The following is a 22324-nucleotide window of genomic DNA, read 5'->3' as shown; positions in this document are numbered from 1 at the left end:
GAAGGGGCATATTTGGACGCAGTTTTTTTGGAAAAGTGGGCGTGGCCCCGCCCTCTACTAAGTTTTTTGTACATATCTCATAAACTACTATAGCTATGTCAACCAAACTCTACAGAGTCGTTTTCTTCAGCATTTTCATATACAGTTCAAAAATGGAAGAAATCGGATAATAACCACGCCCACCTCCCATACAAAGGTTATGTTGAAAATCACTAAAAGTCCGTTAACCGACTAACAAAAAACGTCAGAAACACTAAATTTTACGGAAGAAATAGCAGAAAAAAGCTGCACCCAGGCTTTTTTTAAAATTGAAAATGGGCGTGGCCTCGCCCACTTATGGACCAAAAACCATATCTCAGGAACTACTAGACCGATTTCAATGAAATTCGGTATATAATATTTTCTTAACACCCTGATGACATGTACGAAATATGGGTGAAATCGGTTCACAACCACGCCTTCTTCCAATATAACGCTATTTCGAATTCCATCTGTGGCCTTCTCTGTATAATATATGTATACATTAGGAACCAATGATGATAGCGGAATAAAACTTTACAAAAATACGGTATTTGAAAAATATATAAATGACGTATAATGAAATCTCGATTATCGCTTTATCATGCGAGAGTATAAAATGTTCGGTGACACCCGAACTTAGCCCTTCCTTACTTGTTAAATGTTAACAACGACACGCTAAACGCTAAATGGTTACGCGCTTTGGAAGAGTTGGAGACTAGACGCCAGAATCCGTGTGATATTTCATATGCATCTGACGACCCAATTAATGGAGAAATGATTCGGATAGCACTTTATACATATTTTGGTAAGTACATGTGCATATTGTATTATAAAATCTACATTTTACACAATTACATATACATTAAATCAAAGATAAAGTTGTACACACCAAACAAAATTCAATTTTATTTTCCATATAAAACGTTAAAAATATATTATTAAACAGAAAATACTTACATTCATTAATTTTTTTATTTATTTAGAAATTGAAGTAATCGTTCATTTGTTTCTTTAGAATCTTTAATATATTGTTCCATCATTTCGGTTTTTTTATTATCATTTTCAACCATTTTTTTGTCAAGTCCTTAATTTCTTTGCTGGTTTCAATGGATTGCTGACTTGCTTTTTCGATCTGTTTTTCTATTTGTTCAAATTTTTTTAAGATTATGCTTTGAAAATTATTCCTTTTTTTATTAATAGCATCACTCGGCTCGGGAGACGGTACTGGTACCGAAGAAGTATCGCTTGGCGACATCGGCATAGCTGAGGGCGATGGTAGGCAAACCGGTGATGACAATGGCGATGCAGCAACGAATGTAGAAGACGCAGCCGTTTCCACCGAAATTTGGAGTGGTTCGGATTTAGTAGAACCTTTTTAAAAATGTATATATGCATGTAAATATAAATAATATATTGAATTACAAAACAAATGTTTCTTACTTTGAAAACTTTCCTCCACTAAGCTCTCGGCATTGTAGCTGACGTACGGCAACTGTACGGCTCTCATTTTATCGTAAAGTGGCCACTGCGAGGGAGAACCGCCAGTTGACCCGACTGCTGTCTTCTCTTTCCTGTAAAACATGATATATATGTAAAAGCTCTTTTTTTTTCTTAATTTTATTTAATTACATACCTATATCTTTGTGAAAGATTGTGCATTTTCGATTTTATTTCACTCGCCGTGAAATGCACACCTTGTTGCTGCAACTCCATTGCCATTTCCTCCACTATGTGGCTGTTTTTCTTAGGACCGCGAAAAGCACTTATTTTGTTCTGCCACAATTCAATTAGTAGGGCGTCTGCCCTATCACTCCAACAACTTCTTTTTTTCTATTTTTGTTTTTCCATTTTCGAAATGTATATCAATTGACAGCTGTATTTTATATGGAATGTAAACAAATATCAAGTGAAAATTTAGGGCCGGCAAAATATATCTTCCAAAAAAATCGATTAAACTAGAGCAGGCACCGATAATAATGAGTGGAATGTAAGTTTTCAAGAAGTTTTCAGCGAAAACTGTGTTTTCGTTTGACAGATTTTACATGGACGAAAACACAAGTTTTCGTGCGAAAACCAGTTTTTCCCACGAAAACATGTTTTCGTTGTCGGTCCGAACATAGTATTAAGGAATTTACGGAAAATCAAAGGGTAATTAACGGACGTGACAGCGACAGACTAGTTAGAGCGGAACCAATGGACGTTGATCCATCCTTATCGAAATTTAAACACCAATCGGTTAACAGAGACCGAGGTGCCTATCAAGGAAACAGTAATAGAACGCAACAGCAAATTCTGGACGTTACACAGGACCAAAGATCTAACGTGTTAATCATCTGGAGGAGGAAGTTGAGCTACAGAGTGAATCATTGTAAGGTGTAGAAGTCGAACAAGCGGCGGATGACGTAAGTTTAGATCAACTTAATTTTTTAGGGGAAGGTCCCTCCTACCCTGGATTTTAAAGTCCCTAGGAGGGAAGGAAGTGAAACTCCTTATCGATACCGGTGCATCGAGGAGTTATATGAAACCAACACCGGCTTTAAAGACACAACATTTCAGGGACACATTCTCTGTAAAATCTATTCACGGGGTTACTTCTATCATGGAAAAATGCTACATAAAAATATTTGGCGTAGTGGCAGAATTTTTCATCTTACCGGACTTAACATCATTTGATGGCGTGATTGGGCTCGACATACTAAACAGGGTCCATGCGAACACTGACCTTAAATCGAACACAATAAATCATGATTTTGGTGAGGAAGAAATTTTCTTCATTTCCAGTCATGACGTAAGCCATCTTAGGCTTAAAACAAATCTAGTACCAACAGACGTTAGGGAAGACTTTTCTAGGATGATCAAAAGGATGAATGGGGTTTTTGCTGACCCCAATGAGGCACTACCGTACAATACAAAAGTGATAGCAACAATTCACACGGAGGACGAAACACCAGTTTACTCAAGATTATACCCGTACCCACTGAGTGTAGCGGATTTCGTGGACAAAGAAATCAAGAACTTGTTAGCAAATGGAGGTATCCGGCCATCAAGATTACCGTTAAACAACCCTATATGGGTGGTAAAGAAAAAGGGGGTAGACGAAAACGGACAGGTGAGAAGCCAGAATGCCCTAGGGACAGTCTTGAAATACATTACTGGAACTCCTGACCATGACGACTTCAATAGATTAATGAACACAGAAGAACAGCTAATTAATTCGCAGGACAGACAGTTTACCATAAAAACTCAAGTACAGAAAGAAATCAATAACCTTACCATTACAGTAAATAAACTCCTGAAATTAACAAAAGAAAGAGAAATAAACACCGGTCACCTTTATGACATACTTCTGGCTAAAAACAGAGCAATTATTACAGAATTAAATAACATTATAACAGCTGCCACTTTCGCCAAAATTGGGGTCTTAAGTCCCATTCTCTTAGACAGTAACGAAATAAATTTCATAACAGGAGAGGAGCACTTCACTGACCTTACCGTGGCCGATGTTATGACAGTAGCTAGAATTAAGATATTACAGTATAATAACATAATTTACTTTTTAATAAGATATCCGATTCCTAGGTTTAGATGTAAGAAAATTACTATTTTACCAGTAGCTCATGGCCACCAAATCCTGCACCTTGAAGAATCCATCTTAGCCAAGTGTTATAACCATACCGTAGCCGTAAAGAACTGCAGCGACACAACATCAACGTTTTGCTTACCATCTCCGACTACATCATGCGCTCTGCAACTACTGACTCGCAACACCGTACAACATTTAACAACCTCACACTAATTTCACCGATAAGTGACGGCCTTGTTGTCATCAATGACCAATTGGCTGTTATCGAGGAAAATAATGAGGTCCCTATTACGGTCAACGGAACATACCTCGTGGTCTTCAAAAACAACGTAAAGATTAATGGTACGACTTTTTATAACGAAAATTCTACGTTGCCTCTAAAACCTGAAACTCCATGGGCTTCTACAATCAACTTGACGCAGCACACAGAAATATTAAGCGCTTCTTACCTTCACCATGTGAATCTAGAGAATGTTCAAATGATCAATCACCTGCAGTGATCAATCCATTATGGCCACGTTACAGGTTTCTCAGCCTTTGGTGTCTTATTAATCATGGCATACACTGTTTACGTCCTTCTCAGAATAAGGAGGACCACGAGAGAGATTATCATAGCCAGGTCCGTTGAAACTGCAATTAAATTCGCTTCTTTGAGGACCGAAGACGTTCCTCATTTAGAAGGGGAGGAGTATCGCGAGAAAAAGACACACCCTAAAGTTATCGCGAGGAAACGACAAAACCTAATTCCCGTCGTAATAAGAGCCTACCACTCTGCACAAGTCGCTAAGTTACCACAGCCACCGCTTATGCGATTATAGCCGAGTTAACAACAGCGCGCCAGTCGTTTCTTCTTTTCGCTACGTGGCGCCAATTGGATATTCCAAGCGTAGCCAGGTCCTTCTCCACCTGGTCCTTCCAACGGAGTGGAGGTCTTCCTCTTCCTCTGCTTCCCCCGGCGGCTACAGCGTCGAATACTTTCAGAGGTGGAGTGTTTCCGTCCATTCGGACAACATGACCTAGCCAGCGTAGCCGCTGTCTTTTAATTCGCTGAACTATGTCAATGTCGTCATATATCTCGTACAGCTCATTGTTCCATCGAATGCGATATTCGCCGTGGCCAACGCGCAAAGGACCATAAATCTTTCGCAGAACTTTTCTCTCGAAAACTCGCAACGTCGACTCATCAGTTGTTGACAGCGTCCAAGCCTCTGCACCATATAGCAGGACGGGAATTATGAGTGACTTATAGAGTTTGGTTTTTGTTTGTATAGAGAGGACTTTGCTTCTCAATTGCCTACTCAGTCCGAGGTAGCACCTGTTGGCAAGAGTTATACTGCGTTGGATTTCTAGGCTGACGTTGTTGGTAGTGTTTACGCTGGTTCCAAGGTAGACGAAATTATCTACGACTTCAAAGTTATGACTGTCAACAGTGACGTGAGTTCCAAGTCGCGAGTGCGACGACTGCTTGTTTGATGACAGGGAAAGATACTTTCGTTTTGCCCTCGTTCACTGCCAGACCCATTTGTTTTTTGCTTCCTTGTCCAGTCTGGAGAAAGCAGAACTAACGGCGCGGGTGTTAAGGCCGATGATATCAATATCATCGGCATACGCCAGCAGCTGTACACTCTTATAGAAGATGGTACCTTCTCTATTAAGTTCTGCAGCTCGAACTTTTTTCTCCAGAAGAAGGTTGAAAAAGTCACACGATAGGGAATCGCCTTGTCTGAAACCTCGTTTGGTATCAACGGCTCGGAGATTTCCTTCCCGATTCTGACGGAGCTTTTAGTGTTGCTCAAGGTCAGCTTACACAGCCGTATCAGTTTTGCGGGAATACCAAAGTCAGACATCACGGGATAAACGCAGCTCCTTTTCGTGCTGTCAAAAGCAGCTTTCAAATCGACGAAAACGTGGTTTGTGTCGATTACCTTTTCACGGGTTTTTTCCAAGATTTGGCGCATGGTGGTCAGTTGTTGATTTTTCTGGCCTAAAGCCAAACTGATAAGGTCCAATCAGTTTGTTGATGATGGGTTTTAAACTTTCACACAATACGCTCGATAGAACCTTATATGCGATGTTGAGGAGACTAATCCCACGGTAGTTGGCGCAGATTGTGGGGTCACCTTTCTTATGGATTGGGCATAGCACACTTAAGTTCCAATCGTTGGGCAAGCTTTCGTCCGACCATATTTTACAAAGAAGCTGATTCATGCTCCTTATCAGTTCTTCGCCGCCGTGTTTGAATAGCTCGGCCGGCAATCCGTCGGCCCCTGCCGCTTTGTTGTTCTTCAGGCGGGCAATTGCTATTCGAACTTCTTCATGGTCGGGTAATGTTACGTCTGCTCCATGGTCATCGATTGGGAAATCGGATTCTCCTTCTCCTGGTGTTGTGCCATTCAGCAGGCTGGAGAAGTGTTCCCTCCATAATTTAAGTATGCTCTGGGCATCAGTGACCAGATCACCTTTGGGGGTTCTACAAGAGTATGCTCCGGTCTTGAAACCTTCTGTAAGCCGCCGTATTTTTTCGTAGAATTTTCGAGCATTACCCCTGTCGGTCAGCTTATCAAGCTCTTCGTACTCACGCATTTCGACCTCTTTCTTCTTCTGTCTACAAATGCATCTCGCTTCCCTCTTCAACTCTCGGTATCTATCCCATCCCGCACGTGTAGTGGTCGATCGTAACGTTGCGAGGTAGGCAGCCTGTTTTCTCTCCGCTGCGACACGGCACTCCTCGTCGTACCAGCTGTTCTTTTGCACTTTCCGAAAACCAATGGTTTCGGTTGCAGCTGTACGTAAGGAGTTTGAAATGCCGTCCCACAGTTCCCTTATACCGAGCTGTTGACGAGTGCTCTCAGAGAGTAGGAGTAGAAAATCGTTCGGCTGTCTGCTGTGATTGCAGTTTCTCGACGTCGAACATTCCTTGTGTTTGGTGGCGCGCGTTTTTTGCTGCACAGATGCGGGTGCGAATCTTAGCTGCAACAAAATAGTGGTCCGAGTCGATGTTAGGACCTCGCAGCGCACGCACATCTAAAACACTGGAGACGTGTCTTCCGTCTATCACAACATGATCGATCTGGTTGGTAGTTTTTCGATCCGGAGACAGCCAGGTAGCTTGATGAATCTTCTTATGCTGGAATCTAGTACTACAGATAACCATATTTCGGGCCCCGGCGAAGTCAATCAGCCTCAACCCATTTGGGGATATTTCCTCGTGGAGGCTGAATTTACCGACCGTAGTGCCAAATATACCTTCTTTGCCCACCCTGGCGTTAAAGTCGCCAAGCACGATTTTGACATCGTGGCGGGGCAGCTCTCATAAATGCGCTCCAAACACTCATAAAAGGCATCTTTGGTCACATCGTTCTTCTCTTCCGTCGGGGCGTGGGCGCAGATCAGCGATATGTTGAAGAACCTCGCTTTGATGCGGATTGTGGCTAGACGTTCATTCACCGGAGTGAATGATAGTACTCGGCGACGGAGTCTCTCTCCTACCACGAATCCAACACCAAACTTGCGCTCCTTTATATGGCCAATGTAGTAAATGTCACAAGGACCTACTCGTCTCTGTCCTTGTCCCGTCCATCGCATTTCTTGGACGGCGGTGATGTCAGCCTTTGTGTTTACGAGGACATCAACCAGCTGGGCAGCGGCACCTTCCCAATTAAGGGACCGGACATTCCAGGTGCATACCCTTAATTCGTAGTCCTTATTTCGTTTGCCATGGTCGTCATCAAAAGGGGGGTCTCTCATCCGAGGCTGCTGTTGGTTTTTCATTGGGGTGAGCTTTTTACGTGGTGGGTCCCAAACCCAGCGCACAACCGTATGTAGGGGATGATTCGCCTTCTCACATTAGCTCGCCTTCGAACGGATGTTCTTAGGCTACCCAGAGGATACTTGGTCAAAGACCGGAAATAGTGAGCTGCTTGAGCCATGTGTAAAAGAATCGCTTCTGGCCACTCCCAATTTATATGAAGTGTATAAATATAAATAAATGACTTAATATGTATATAATATGTGCCTTTGGATCCTTAATGTCAACGTGTATTAGTAACTCTTTATTTCCATCAACTTGGCTCCATCTACTTGGGAACCACTTGGCTCGCCAGGACATGATAATATGGTGGAAGTACTAGGCGACTCGGACAAATCTGATTCGATCAGAACATTATCAATGTTGAGCTGCTGGCTGTCTTCAATAACATCAATATCTACCAGAACATTCTTGATGTTGGGCTTTTGGCTGTCTTCAATAACTTGAATGTCCTGTATGTCTTCGGCCGATAAATTTAATTCACAGAATGTCTCCTCAGATGATGAAGATGACATTGTAGAAACGTGTTTTGGTTTAGATAGTAGCTTTTGCTTTAATATATTTTTTTTGTACTTTTGCCCTCTTCACGCTTATTATTCGTTCTACATTCTTACCACACTTGGTACAAAATCTGAAGGTAACAGCGATTATGTTGTAGCATTCGTCGCATCTTAATAATAATTTAATACAATCTGGACAGTTATTATTTTTTTTCTGCCGTTCCATACACTTTTTACAAAACGGACAATGCATTTTAAGGAGTTGAGGGATATATAGCTTCTTTATTTTCTCGATGACAGATGTAGTTCTTCTTCTTTTCCTAACCATGGCCATCGTCAAAAAAAAAAACGACAGATGTAGTTTGATAGTTATAGTGTATTCACTAAAAAAAAATTGTCTATGGTAAAATGTCACTTGAAATGTTAACGTGTCTTTGCTGTGCATCTATACTATAATTCTTTAATATTCCTAAAAATATAAAAGCAGCAAATTTCAATAAAATTAAAAACGTATTGTATCGTGCGTTTGTGACTTACTAAATATGCCTCCAATAATTAGGCGGTGCGAAGTTCGCCGGGTCACCTAGTTATATATATATGTTACTACGATATTAAATGCATAATTAATTAAAATTTTTATATAAACATTTTTATTTAGAACATATTGTCATTTTGTAAAGGTCACAGACTTGAAAGCTCACAAAACGATTATTTTTATGTGTAAATGCTGGCTGAGCAACCCTGCCAACCATGAGCGGGTAAAAAACCAGATAATCAGTGGGTAATCTATAGGGTAATCATGTGTACTTTGCCATAGGCCGTGCGACAATTTTACCCACTCACGTACGTATACATGTGATCATACATCTTTGTTGCTCTCATTCAGCAGTATCATATAAAAGGGTATATCTGTCCTGCTCTAATATCCCCAATCGACGGCTGATGCAGGGTTGCATTTTCTCTTTTTAAATAGCTGATGCTGGGCTGCATTTTAAACAGCTGATGCAGGGTTTCATTTAAAAAAAAAAAGAAAACTTTTTAATTTTTAAAATTTTTATTTTTTTTATTTTTTACATAAAATTTATTATAATTTATATATAAATAGAAATACATTTAATTTAAAAAAATAATTAATATCTGAAAAAAGATTAATTAAAGAAAAGAATTATTACAACCTGAAAATAAAAGAGTGGAAAAATATTATAAAAGACAAATACCTGAAAATAAAATAAAGATTATTAATGCCTGAAAATAAATAATAATTGCATTGAATTTGTAATATCTAAAAATCAAGGAAAGATTACTAGTATAAAATGATAATAATATCTGAAAAAGAGATTAATATTATCTGAAAGAATAAAATATGTTAAATACAAATAGAATTTACTCTGAAAGCAAAAATTAATTAAATAAAAATAGTTATAAAATCTGAAAAGAAAGACTAATTAAATAAAAGTAATAATAACATCTGAAAGAAAAGACAAATATTATTTGATCATTTAAAATATAAAACAAACATTTGTTTTCACATATTATATTGGATTGTGCAGGCCGCCTTAAACGCATATGTTCATATGTATGTATTTATTTTTGCGTATTATATTGGACTGCGCAGTCCAATTTCTACGTACACACACTTTTTTCACATACTTACTTAACAATTGATATGTATTTGCCGCTTCTGATGATATAGCTGCTGCTGCTACTTCCAATTCAGTTCTGATTTGCAATGCTATAAAAATAAATGAAGTAATTATTTTCAAAATATTGTTAAAAACTCACATAAAATGCATTTACTTACCTTCTTGTTGTACGAGCCTCCTTTACGATGGTACGATCACGAACGACATGCCTCTTTCAATCGTTTTTTTTTATTACCCTTTTTGGGATTTTCTATTGTCACTATTGACCATTATGTTTTCTCCTTCGCACTCATTCAAATAAATCAAGAGATGAAAGAAACTTTTTTCATCGCATTTAGGTAAACAAAAAATAACCCGAAAATGTGCGTTGGGGTAAGTGTATAGAGAAAAAATGTGTAGTTGTATTGGAATATTTGTCACAAGCGGGTTGCCGTGGTTCGCATGGAAATTATCAAAACACACACACGCACGCACTTGTATGTGCACCCGCAAATCATCAAACACACTCATGCACTTGTAAGGGCACCCACAAGCAAATATTACACTTAAATAAACACCCCCAAGATAAAAAAGAATTACACTTACCCAGATGCAATGTAGGTACTGCATTCCTTTTAAGCATTTTTGGGCCAATTGCCTCTTTCTGAAAATGTTTCTCACAAATGAATGAGTTGGTGGCTGGAACGTGGTAGTGGGAGAAATTTTTAGATTCTCCTTCCACTTTTCAGCCAGCTCCCATTCATTTGGGAAACGAAATAAACGTAGTACCCCACCGCTTTTACTCTCACACCCGCGCACGAGTTACATGTACGACTACGTATGTAAAAACACCTGACAATACAGTTGACAAATACGACGAACTGTTAAAGAAAATTGCAACATAACACCATTTCCGGCTTTTGCAATATGCTTAAACAAATAAAGTAATCAAAAATTAATTTAAGAAGTAAATTTCCTAAGAATTATTGGAGTTAATAAAAGAATGTTTATTTAGCATTGATATGTTAGAAATAAGTTAATATTATTAATAAGCAAGTTGTAATTAGAATAAGCTTCATTTTAAGTCAATTTTATAAAATAAAGGAGTCTGTTCTTGATCGCCATCAACATCACCTCGTTGTAATCCAATTTGATGTTTTGACTTTTTTTAAAAATCCGTTCACCGCGACGCAACATATAATTCACGCGACACTTACGAACTTTCGGCATTTTATTTCGATTTTTAAAAATAACACGATTGAAAAAATTCCGTCCGCACTTCACAAAATCACCAACTTTATGAAAATTGGCGCAATTATTGACACTTCAATTTTATGTTAAGTTTAAAACATATTTACATATGAATACATAATATATTTTATTTTGGCGCAATTATCGACACTTGTCATTTGGGCCAATATACATAAAAGTAGGAGAAAGAAGGATGGTTACTTTCATTTGTGTGTAAAGCTCAATACTTATTTACATATGATATATATAGAACATGTAAGAAGAAGATTTTTACAGGTTCCCTGGTAAGTGATATGCAAATATTTATTTGATTTTGGCGCAATTATTGACACTTGTCTTAATATACAAAATTGGGCCAAAACGAAACAAAGAAATACATAATTCAAATTCTTTATTAAGTAGAAAAAAAAAATATATCACATTATAAACTTAAATAGCGTACAATTCACAGAATATGGTATATAAACCTTAATTCTACAACATTTTTCTTTTTGTCATCACATATTTTATTTATTCTATAAAAGGTATTTCAGAGGAAAGTACTACTATATAAAAACCTCTGCTATAAATCTTATAAACTAGTTTGTATTGTTCGACTAGATGGTGAAAATACTAAATTATTATGGATGTAGATTAGATACTAATATATTGTCAGAGAAAGCACAACGTATCACGAATCTGTCAGTCAATACTTGAATTTGTTCTGATATTAGTTTGATGTTAGAATGATTATGAAGTCTTATGGTAGAGAAATCCCAAGGAAGACCAAGCATCATTTTAAGGATTTTATTTTGACTTATTTGCAGTTTTTTTAAATGCGACGCAGCGGCTGTGCCCCATGCAGGGCAAGCATATAAAATTATGGATTGGAAAACTGTTTTATAGATTACTAATTTGTTCTCTTTGCTCATACTAGACTTTCTATTAATCAAAGGGTACAGCATTTTTATAGCTATGTTGACTTTCTCTTGTATGTGTTTTATATGTTCACTATATGTAATTTTTTTATCAAAAGTAACACCAAGATATTTCACAGAGCTGGCCCAAGGTAATTCGTGATTTTCCAGTTTGAGCCTTGAGCTTGGTAAATAGCAAGGACTCCTTTTTCTAGTGAAAAAGATAGCTTGTGTTTTACTAGCGTTAATTCTAATTTTCCATCTTTTCATGTAGTTTGAAATGTTGAATAGTGCACCCTGTAACTTAGTTACTAAGTCATTGCCAAACTCATGCGAATAGAAAATTGCAGTGTCGTCGGCATACATAGCATAATTACAATTTTCAATTCTTGGGAAATCGGAACAGTATAGTGTATACAACAAGGGGCCAAGTACTGATCCCTGCGGAACTCCAGCCGGTAGATGGATCATGTCGGAGTATTCATTATTTAAACACACACAAAAATAGCGATTGGTCAAAAAACTTTGAATTATTTTTACAAGATGCGATGGAAAGTGAAAATTAACAAATTTATGTAGGAGACCATTATGCCACACTGTATCAAATGCTTTTTCAACGTCCAGTAATATTAGACCAGTTGACTTTTTGTTTTCAAAGTATGACTTTACATGATTAGATATACGCTTAATCTGGTGCGTTGTACTGTGAAACTGTCTAAATCCAAATTGTTCATTTGGTAATATTTTATTAAGATTTATAAATAGAGACATTTTTTGTTGAATAGCTTTTTCAAAAATTTTGCTAAGGCTACTTAGAAGACTAATTGGTCGATAACTATCCGTAATATTAATTGGTTTACCAGGCTTTCGGATTGGTATGATTTTTGCAGTCTTCCAGGTGCGAGGAAAATATTGCAATCTTAGACAAGAGTTTATTATAAACGTGAAATACAGTATGGCTTCTGTAGGCAGATATCTTAACATAATATTTTTAATATCATCATGACCTGCTGATTTTCTTAGTGGGGCTCTACGAATTAAATCTTCAACATATTTTTCGTCTACAAATTCAGACTCAGGAGTTTCTAATGGTGACGAAGTAAGTTGGGTTAATGTTGTGGTAACCAAGTTTTCCTGCATTGGTGTGCTAAGTTGAGTTGACACTTTATGATTTTCAAGGAATTTATAAGCGAAGAGGTTAGCTTTTTCATTATTGTCAACAATGATTTTATCCTGATTATGTAAAGGAGGGATTTGTGTATGTTTTTTGCGCAGTATTTTGCAGATGTTCCAGAAGGGCTTACTTCTACTTTCAAGTGAGCTAAGCTTTCTTTTCCAAGATTCATTTCTGAATTTGAAGATTTCATAACGGATTTTTGTAGAGTATAAACCCGCTAATTCATGATTATAGCGTTGTCTGTATCTACACCATTGCCTACGGTGGTAATTTCTAATTTTTATTAGGTTTAATATAAAACCAGGTAGTTTTAAGAAAGTTTTCTGGGCTTTCTTAAAAGGTACAGAACTTTGAATTGCGATATTTATGCTGTCGTAAAAGGTTTCTATATTTTTATCAACTTCCTCAGAGCAATTAACTTGTTGGAGATTTGTAGGTAGACTAAGCAGAGCATTTCTGATGGAGCGACGATAAACTTTCCAATTCGTTTTATTGTAGTCAATTTCAAGATTTTCAAGCTGCGTGAAACTTAAATTAAGAACAAACTTAACAGGCAAATGATCAGAAAAGAATTCATTTAGCGCTGTTGGTTGTGTTAAATGGCTGGAAATGTTTGATAGTACCAAATCTATATTCGATGGTGCACACCTGCTGGACGATGGTACATACCAGAGAACTGCAACGAGTAATAAATTTTTGTTTATACTTAAGTACTGATCCGTTACTCTGTCTGATTCTGCCAGTTCAGTTCATGTACACGAAGCGAACTGTTTTATTCAAATCAGCGATAGAGAACAACTTTGTAACACTAGCGATCGGCTTATACCTGATTTGTTTATGAACGTTCGTATAAGCAGAAAATACCCAAAGTGATGCAAACTCATGCTTCAATGATTGAAATGATCGAAAGCGTTCGGTTTGTATTTCATACCCTAAACACTGATTTTCTCTAGTGCACTTCTGTTCTATTTCTATTTGTATAGATGTATGTATGTATATATATATAAGTATGTTATATGTAAAAAGGAAATTCCATCGAGTACATACATACCTACAACAAATATATGTATATATGTATGTATGTACATGTTGACGCTGGCAGATACACGAATTGATTAACAATGTTGTCTATGCTGAACTGAATTGATTTGATTGTGTTTTTGGCACGACTGATTGTTCTGATTTTATCATACTCGTTGCAGCTCTCTGGTACATACGTAGGGTAGTTTGAATATGATACTGCTATTGGAAAGAATGTTGTGAATTCGTGTAGAATATTCCCCCATGCGTTTGCTCTCGAGCATCCCCAATCCCGGTGCTTGCTGTTAAAATCCCCACAATGGATGAAATATCCGTTGACTCCGAAGAGTTTTCTCAAATCTTTTTTATATTTATTTTTAAGTTCCTGGGTATTAGTGCCCCCGGGAAAGTAAGAGCTGAAAACTTTTTTGTTTTCTGATGAAATAATTTCAATTCCGATACTTTCCACTACTTCGGTATTTATATTAGGTACTACAGTAAAGATAATAGATTTCTTAACTAATATGGCAACACCGCCACCTTCCCTCATTTCTCTGTCCTTACGTACACAAACATAACTAGGGTGATAAAGTTTGTCTGAGTGCTTTAGCCACGTTTCAGAGAGCATACAAATTTCAATATCGTTTTTCCAAAATATTACTCTCAACTTAGATGTATTCATTACTTAGGAGTAGAATACAGAAACCTAATTGCTAATTGTGCAATTGCATTAAATTGCTCGTATTTAGATTTACATTCTTTTAATTTTAGTATAAGCTCAAAAGTTAGCTCAGTGATCTCTTTTTCAGTAAAGAAGCTATTGTTATTTATATTATCTGATGTTGTTGGTGAGCGCCAATTCTGCGGTGTTGTTTTTGTTCCAGCAGCGATCATTGAACGCTCCCCAGAGAGAGGTGGAAATTGTGAAAGAGAAAAGTCTGGCTTTGCTTGCATTCGCGCTTTTTGTAAAGGCCGAGAATGAGGTGCTGGAGAATTATTATACTTCACTTTGATGCGTACATACATAGACCGATTTGGACACGTGGCGTCATTTGATTTGTGATTGCTATTGCAGTTTGCGTATCGCACTCTTTCCGTAAAGGTGCAGTCCGAAGTTTTGTGTTTTCCAGCGCAGTTCGCGCAATTTGGTTTCACAAAGCATCCACGTTCGCCGTGCCCGTACATTTGGCAGTTGCGACACTTAATTATTTTGTTTTTTATCTTGCGTTGGTAGTCCCATCTTACAATAACGCGAAATAGTGATTTTACTTGAGTTTTCAAATCATGCAATTTTACCGAACTGCGCTCAAAATGTTCTATGTAAATAGTGTCTTTATAGTGTTCAAATGATTGAGTAACCATTTTGACCTCTTTGCACTTTAATACAATGGAGATTAGTTCGTTTTTCACTTCACCTGGCGTTTTATTTTCGAGGCCATGAAGAGCAGCAGTAAATGACTTTTCATTTTTAAGGTCATGTGTAAAGAATTGACATGAGTTTTCTTTTAACACTTCTTTGATTTTGACGAATGATTCATTTGACTCACTAAGAATTTTTATGCCTATTGATATTTTCTTCAAGAAAAAATTTGATATGCCTTTGCTAATTAAAAGTTTTTTTATGTAGTCAATATCTTGCACTAACACCTTGATAGGCGGAAGAACAACTTTTGGCGGTGTATTATTTTGGGCACTTTCACTATGCTCCGCATCAATGTCTTCATCTTCAAGAGCTTGTAAAGGCGTCCAATAATTTCGCCTTTTCCCATGTTTCACACTTGGATTATCAGTGTCCGAAAGTTTTCTTAATTTAGATGAAGACATTTCATCTTCTACTCGAGTAAACACTACTCGTTTCAAATTTTTTTTCTTTTTTCTTTTTTCTTTTTTCTTTTTGCAATGCTTGATCACAGAATAAATACACGTCTGTTCACTGTACATACACTGAAAGCAATGAAATACATAATTACTTTTACATGTCAATATGGAAATGCCGACGGCAAAACGCAAAGGCATACATTGCACATACATACAAGCAATTCCTTGATTGAAAGCAAAAATTGGAGTATGAGAAATAGAAATGCCGACGGCAAAACGAAATTCCTTACATTCGTACACTGCGTATGAAAGGAATTCCATGGTTGAAAGCTAACATGAATCATGAAAATATCATAATGGTGTTAGGTAAATCTTTTATTTATTTAAAATGACTTATTATAAAATAAGATTAAATAAACATAAAATAATTTGAAAAATATTGAATAAAAGTTCTACATACATACATATTTCCATATATTCCTATGCATCATGGGCATGCATACATACATATATTTCTGTCTCTTCATATTCTCTGCTTGGGCATATATGCCATGTCAGTATATGCCGAAAATACATATGTATATTTACTTCTCTTCATATTCTCTGTTTGAGTATGTGAGAGAACTGTTAAAAATGTTAACATTTCACATCGTGAATTCTGAGGTTGTGAGGTGAATTCCGCACTCCAATTTTATAAAATGTTCGACATCGAACCTGCACCTTCTCTATGTCTTTACATTCTCTGGCATAGCAATAATTCTAGAAATTTTGCGTTCATAAGTTCTGTAAGCTTTAAAAGTTATTTGTACTCGTAGCTCACTTACAGATAACAGACACTGAAAATCAGTTTTCTGAACTACAATATTTCAGCCCACTGCGTATCAATATTTAAGTTTAAGTTACTATCCAATAACACAAAACAATTGGAATATTAGTCAAAACTGCCAATATTTATATCGAATAGCTATTTATTCAAAATTAACATAATTGGGTACACTTAACTACAGCTCAAAATGATTTAATATCATATATATCATAGTCTGAACCGATTCCGAAATTTATTCATGTGGTGCCAATGTTTGCTTTAAAGAACAGAAGCAATATACTTAAGCTGAGGGTCAGTGACTAAAACTGTGGTCTATATGTAGTTATTGATAGAAAAAAGATTTATAAAACGCTCAAAGAGTCCAAGATAATAAGATATTCAATTTATGTAGCAATTGCTAAAATGTTCGTGTAGATTTTTCTTCTTCTTCTTTACCGGCGTAGACACTGCTTACGCGATTATAGCCGAGTTAACAACAGCGCCAGTCGTTTCTTCTTTTCGCTACGTGGCGCCAATTGGATATTCCAAGCGAAGCCAGGTCATTCTCCGCTTGCCCTTCCAACAAAGTGGAGGTCTTCCTCTTCCTCAGCTTCCCCCGGCGGGTACTGCATCGAATACTTTCAGAGCTGGAATGTTTTCGTCCATTCGGACAACATGACCTAGCCAGCGTATCCGCTGTTTTTAATTCGCTGAACTATGTCAATGTCGTCGTATATCTCAAAAAAGCTCATCGTTCCATCGAATGCGATATACGCCATAAACCTTTCGCAAAACTTTCCCTCGAAAACTAGTAACGTCGTCCAAGCCTCTGCACTATATAGCAGGACGGGAATTATGAGCGACTTATAGAGTTTGGTTTTTGTTCGTCGAGAGAGGACTTTACTTTTCAATTGTCTATTCAGTCCGAAGTAGCACCTATTGGCTAGAGTTATCCTGCGTTGGATTTCCAGACTGACATTGTTGGTGGTGTTTATGTTGGTTCCCAAATATACGAAACTATCTACAACTTCAAAGTAATGACTGTCAACAGTGACGTTAGAGCCAAATCGCTAGTATAAATATCATCGGCATACGCCAGCAGCTGAACACTCTTATAAAAGATTGTAGCTCGAATTATTTTCTCCAGTAGCAGATTGAAGAAGTCGCATGGTAGGGAGTCGCCTTGTCTGAAACCTCGTTTGGTATCGAACAGCCCGGAGAGGTCCTTCCCGATTCTGACGGAGCTTTTCTTGTTACTCAACGTCAGTTTACACAGATGTATTAGTTTTGCGGGGATACCAAATTCAGACATCGCGGCATAAAGGCAGCTCTTTTTCGTGCTGTCGAAAGCAGCTTTGAAATCGACGAAGAGGTGGTGTGTGTCGATTCTCCTTTCACGGGTCTTTTCCAACATTAGGCTCATGGTGAATATCTGGTCGGTTGTTGATTTGCCAGGTCTAAAGCCACACTGATGAGGTCCAATCAGTTTATTGACGGTGGGCTTTAATCTTGCACACAATACGCTCGATAGAACTTTATACGCGATGTTGAGAAGGCGTATCCCCTTTTGTGGGTTGGGCAGAGCACACATAAATTCCGTCCGACCATATTTTACAAAGAAGCTGTTGCATACTCCTTATCAGTTCTTCGCCGTCGTGTTTTAATAGCTTGGCCGGCAATCCATCGGCCCCTGCTGCTTTTTTGTTCTTCAGGCGGGTTAGTGCTATTCGAACTTCTTCATGGTCGGACAATGGAACGTCTGCTCCATCGTCATCGATTGGGGAATCGGGTTCACCTTCTCCTGGTGTTGTACGTTCACTGCCATTCAGCAGGCTGGAGAAGTGTTGCCTCCATAATTTAAGTATGCTATGGGCATCGGTCACTTTGTTCTTCAGGCGGGTTAGTGCTATTCGAACTTCTTCATGGTCGGACAATGGAACGTCTGCTCCATCGTCATCGATTGGGGAATCGGGTTCACCTTCTCCTGGTGTTGTACGTTCACTGCCATTCAGCAGGCTGGAGAAGTGTTGCCTCCATAATTTAAGTATGCTATGGGCATCGGTCACTAGATCACCTCTGTGGATTTTGCAGGAATATGCTCCAGTCTTGAAACCTTCTGTAAGCCGCCGTATTTTTTCGTAGAACTTTCGAGCATTACCCCTGTCGTCCAGCTTATCAAGCTCGTCATACTCACGCATTTCGGTCTCTTTCTGTTTCTGTCTACAAATGCGTCTTGCTTCCCTCTTTAACTCTCGGTATCTATCCCATCACGCACGTGTTGTGGTCGATCGTAACGTTGCGAGGTAGGCAGCCTGTTTTCTCTCCGCTGCGACTCGGCACACCTCGTCGTACCAGCTGTTCTTTGCTAGTGGTTTCGGTTGCAGCTGTACGTAAGGAGTTTGAAATGCCGTCCCACAGTTCCCTTATACCGAGTTGTTGACGAGTGCTCTCAGAGAGCAGGAGTGCAAGCCGAGTAGAAAATCGTTCGGATGTCTGTTGTGATTACAGCTTCTCGACGTCGAACCTTCCTTGTGTTTGTTGACGTGATTCTACACTGTAGTATTACATATCATCAGTGAATAGATAATGTGGATCTTTGTTGTTTGATTTACGTTCTCAATTTCAAGTGAGAATAGAAGAGTGTATCAGGAAAATATTTGAAAACTTCAGATAAATATCATTCGTTAATAACCTAATTGCAATTTAAGTGCATGTTAAAACAAGAAAAAACGTTAAATTTCGTTTTAGTACCCTTCACCAACAAAAAAGTTTCCTAGATTTGGACCGCTAAGTTTGTATGACAGCAATATACTATAGTGGGTGGATTTGAATAATTTATACCGAGATTGTACCTTTACTTTGGACAATAAATCATGCCGGATTGCACAAGGCTGCATTATAAAAAACTGACGGACATGTTTAGGACTCAGCTGGTCCCGCTGATCATTTCAATATATATTTTATAGGGTCCTTTCGTTTCCCTCGAGGGATTGCAAACTTCGTCACGAACTTAATAAATATATCGACCTTTAAATTGGTACGAGATTCTCTAAGTTGCATTTCGCGGACTTTGCTCACGTAAAAGTCGCTACGCGTATTTATCCGTTCCAAAGCTACTAAGTATTTAAGATAATATTGAGATGGACTATGAGATTTGCTCAGCTGAATTTATTAGAAATAAGATCGTAGAACCGAATATTTCAGACCCGAAAAATATGACTTCTAGCGCCTTGAAAAACGATGAGGATTCTGAAGAAGAATTTATTCAACCTCCAAAAATGTAAATGATGACGCATTCCTTTGCACTTTTAAATTCCTATTTAAATACGAATATTAGTACAACTGACGATCAATACAAAGTTTTCACTGCCGTTGGACAGATGAAAAAACAGATTTTTTTGCTATTTAAGAAATGAAATCTGAAATCAATTTTCAGGTGAATTCAGATTCATTGGGTTAAAAAAATTTCTATATTTAGATTTTTTTCTCTTCGTAGTGCCTAAATCAGCTGTGATAATGTAAAAGATTTTCAATGCTGAAAAGTAGATGGTCCTAAATCAGAGTGGCACAGAGAGATTTAGCGTGGATATTTATGTGGAATTAAAGTTAAAAATAGTTGTATATGGGCCATTCCATCAATTGGCGACATGGTTTTTTAACCGTTGTTCTCCGATTTTGACCAAACTTTAGAATATCATAATATAGATCAGAAGAAGAATATCTGTTAACTTTTTAGTGGTAAAAGTTGCTCCGCTGTTTTTTGGCGCGAGTTAATACTTTAACCTTTAACCACAACCTTATCTTTCAGTAAACATTAAAGAAAAATCATCAAAACAACTTTATCTTAGAACAATAGAAGCGCACTATCAGTACAACAAACAATAACAACCCAAATAGTTATTTACTAGTAAACAACTAGCATCTCAATAGTATGAGCAGCGATAAGCATAGCCTATATAAGCAACTGGAACAATAGCCTCGAGGTCACTTTATCATTATCGACTGCCGAGTAACAAGTTCTGTATACCACTTGTAAAGGTACAGTTTAAGTTTAATATATTCAATACTTAAGTACATGTGTAAACTGTGAATTATTAAACGAATAAAGGATCAGTCAGTACCAATCTCATTGGCTGACTTAAAATTATATTTATTTTATTCATAACGAGTAAATAAATTAACTGGCGCTCAACGTGGGGCAGCAACAAAAAAGGATCATCAATAATATCCTTAGTCAGTCTGCCTGAAAGGGAAGAACCTAGTCCCTGGAAACAAAAAAAGGATTCATTTAAACCATCCAAGAAGTTTACCAGTGCATCATCCCACACAACGTCAATCAAAAGGGATTCACATAAAAATCCTAATACGACAACAAATTGAAAGTAAAGGATCAATATACCATCCTTAGCAAACAACACGCTTTCATAGAAAGAATACCATATCAAGCAGCGCTCCAAGAATACAACTGGAGACCGATTTTTAGTAAAATAAATCAACAAATAAACCAGCAAGATGACAGAACAAGCAAATTTAATTGCATTAACCCACGTAGTCGCCGATCTGCAACGACAGTTATCCGAACTACAATTAGGAAGAAGTGCAACCATTCCACAACGAACAGAACAAATATGTTCTTACACCAGACCAGAAGAAGTGGATCTGAATATGTTTAAAACACTAACACAATTTAATGGTGATTACAACGAATACAGGAATTGGAGGAAAGTAGCAACCACATTAATGGAAGACATACGACAATTCGAAGGACATAATATATATGCCCAAGCATTAATAATGATCAGAGGAAAAATTACTGGCAAAGCAGCACAGATCCTGATCAACCACAACGTAAAGAGAAACTTCCAAGACATCATCGATAGGCTAGACGATTCCTATGCCGACAAACGACCAATATACGTTCTGGAGGAAGATATGATGAAAAAATACAACAAAAAGAACTACCACTGCATGTATATTATGACAATCTGAACCAAGCATTGAATGTAGTGCTATCCAAGATTGAGATGACACACAAGGAAGAACGAATAATCCAAGTATTGACACAAGAAATCCAAGCTAAAGCAATCAGAACATTCGTCACTGGACTGAGAAGTGTAGCTATCAAGAATGCCATCTATGCACGAGCCTGCACAACATTAGCAGATGCCTACAGTATCGCCCGTACAATGCAACATGATTCACGCCATCAGAACCTCGAGTACATTCCACGATACAACCATCATCAGAATCATAATTTCAGCAATCATCATCAGAATAATTATTCTTATCAACAACAACCCCAGTTGAACCAATGGATATCGATTCATCTACCATATTCCGTAGACCAACGAGACAAGGTTACAACAAGAATCAGCAACAACCACCACGAAATCCGCAGCCTCGACAGAATTATCAAAATCCATTTAAGAAGGTAGCAGGTGCATTGGGATACAAACGAGTACGAGATAATACAAGTCATGCTAATATACAACCGAAGAATCAACGGATCAACCAAATTACACACGATCAACAATCAAATACAGAATACGAACAGGAAGAATATTTTTTATTCTAAGGCATGGGTTACCAACGCTTGTAAGGACCACAGAAGAAGGTAACTCAGTGTATATTTTAATTGATAGTGGTGCAGAAGAAAATTATGTTAATCCAAAATTCCCTCACGCAAAAAGGATAGAAGTAGAAGGTAAAAAACAAGCCGCTACTTTACACGGTAAATCATTAATTAAATATAAAAAGAAAGTGAATATAATAGGATTCAGTATGGAATTTTTAGAACTCGATACCTTACAAGATTTCGATTTC

At 37.6% G+C, this 22324-nt stretch overlaps 1 protein-coding gene across 1 annotated transcript; it reads right to left on the bottom strand.

The window, feature by feature from the left end:
* Window positions 1-1057: 1057 nt before the first annotated feature.
* On the bottom strand, window positions 1058-1868 carry LOC120779624 (inactive protein tyrosine kinase pTKL-like). Its single transcript, XM_040111969.1, has 3 exons — window positions 1655-1868; window positions 1462-1592; window positions 1058-1392 (listed from the first exon to the last, which is right to left on the bottom strand). Exons 1-3 carry the CDS (start codon window positions 1738-1740, stop codon window positions 1058-1060), a joined length of 552 nt encoding a protein of 183 aa, XP_039967903.1. The 5' UTR covers window positions 1741-1868.
* Window positions 1869-22324: the final 20456 nt, after the last annotated feature.

This window comes from Bactrocera tryoni, unplaced genomic scaffold, assembly GCF_016617805.1.
Source record: "Bactrocera tryoni isolate S06 unplaced genomic scaffold, CSIRO_BtryS06_freeze2 scaffold_11, whole genome shotgun sequence".
NCBI lineage: Eukaryota > Metazoa > Arthropoda > Insecta > Diptera > Tephritidae > Bactrocera > Bactrocera tryoni.
The sequence above is the reverse complement of the archived record's forward strand: the minus strand, read 5'-3'. Positions and strand labels throughout refer to the sequence as shown.

What these genes read in the sequence shown, in the direction of transcription:
- LOC120779624 (XM_040111969.1), bottom strand. Translation starts at nt 1,740, where the DNA reads ATGGCAATGGAGTTGCAGCAACAAGGTGTGCATTTCACGGCGAGTGAA. An exon ending in AATCTTTCACAAAGATATAG is followed by an intron (nt 1,593 to 1,654) that starts GTATGTAATTAA and finishes CATGTTTTACAG; the next exon opens with GAAAGAGAAGACAGCAGTCG. An exon ending in AGTGGAGGAAAGTTTTCAAA is followed by an intron (nt 1,393 to 1,461) that starts GTAAGAAACATT and finishes ATTTTTAAAAAG; the next exon opens with GTTCTACTAAATCCGAACCA.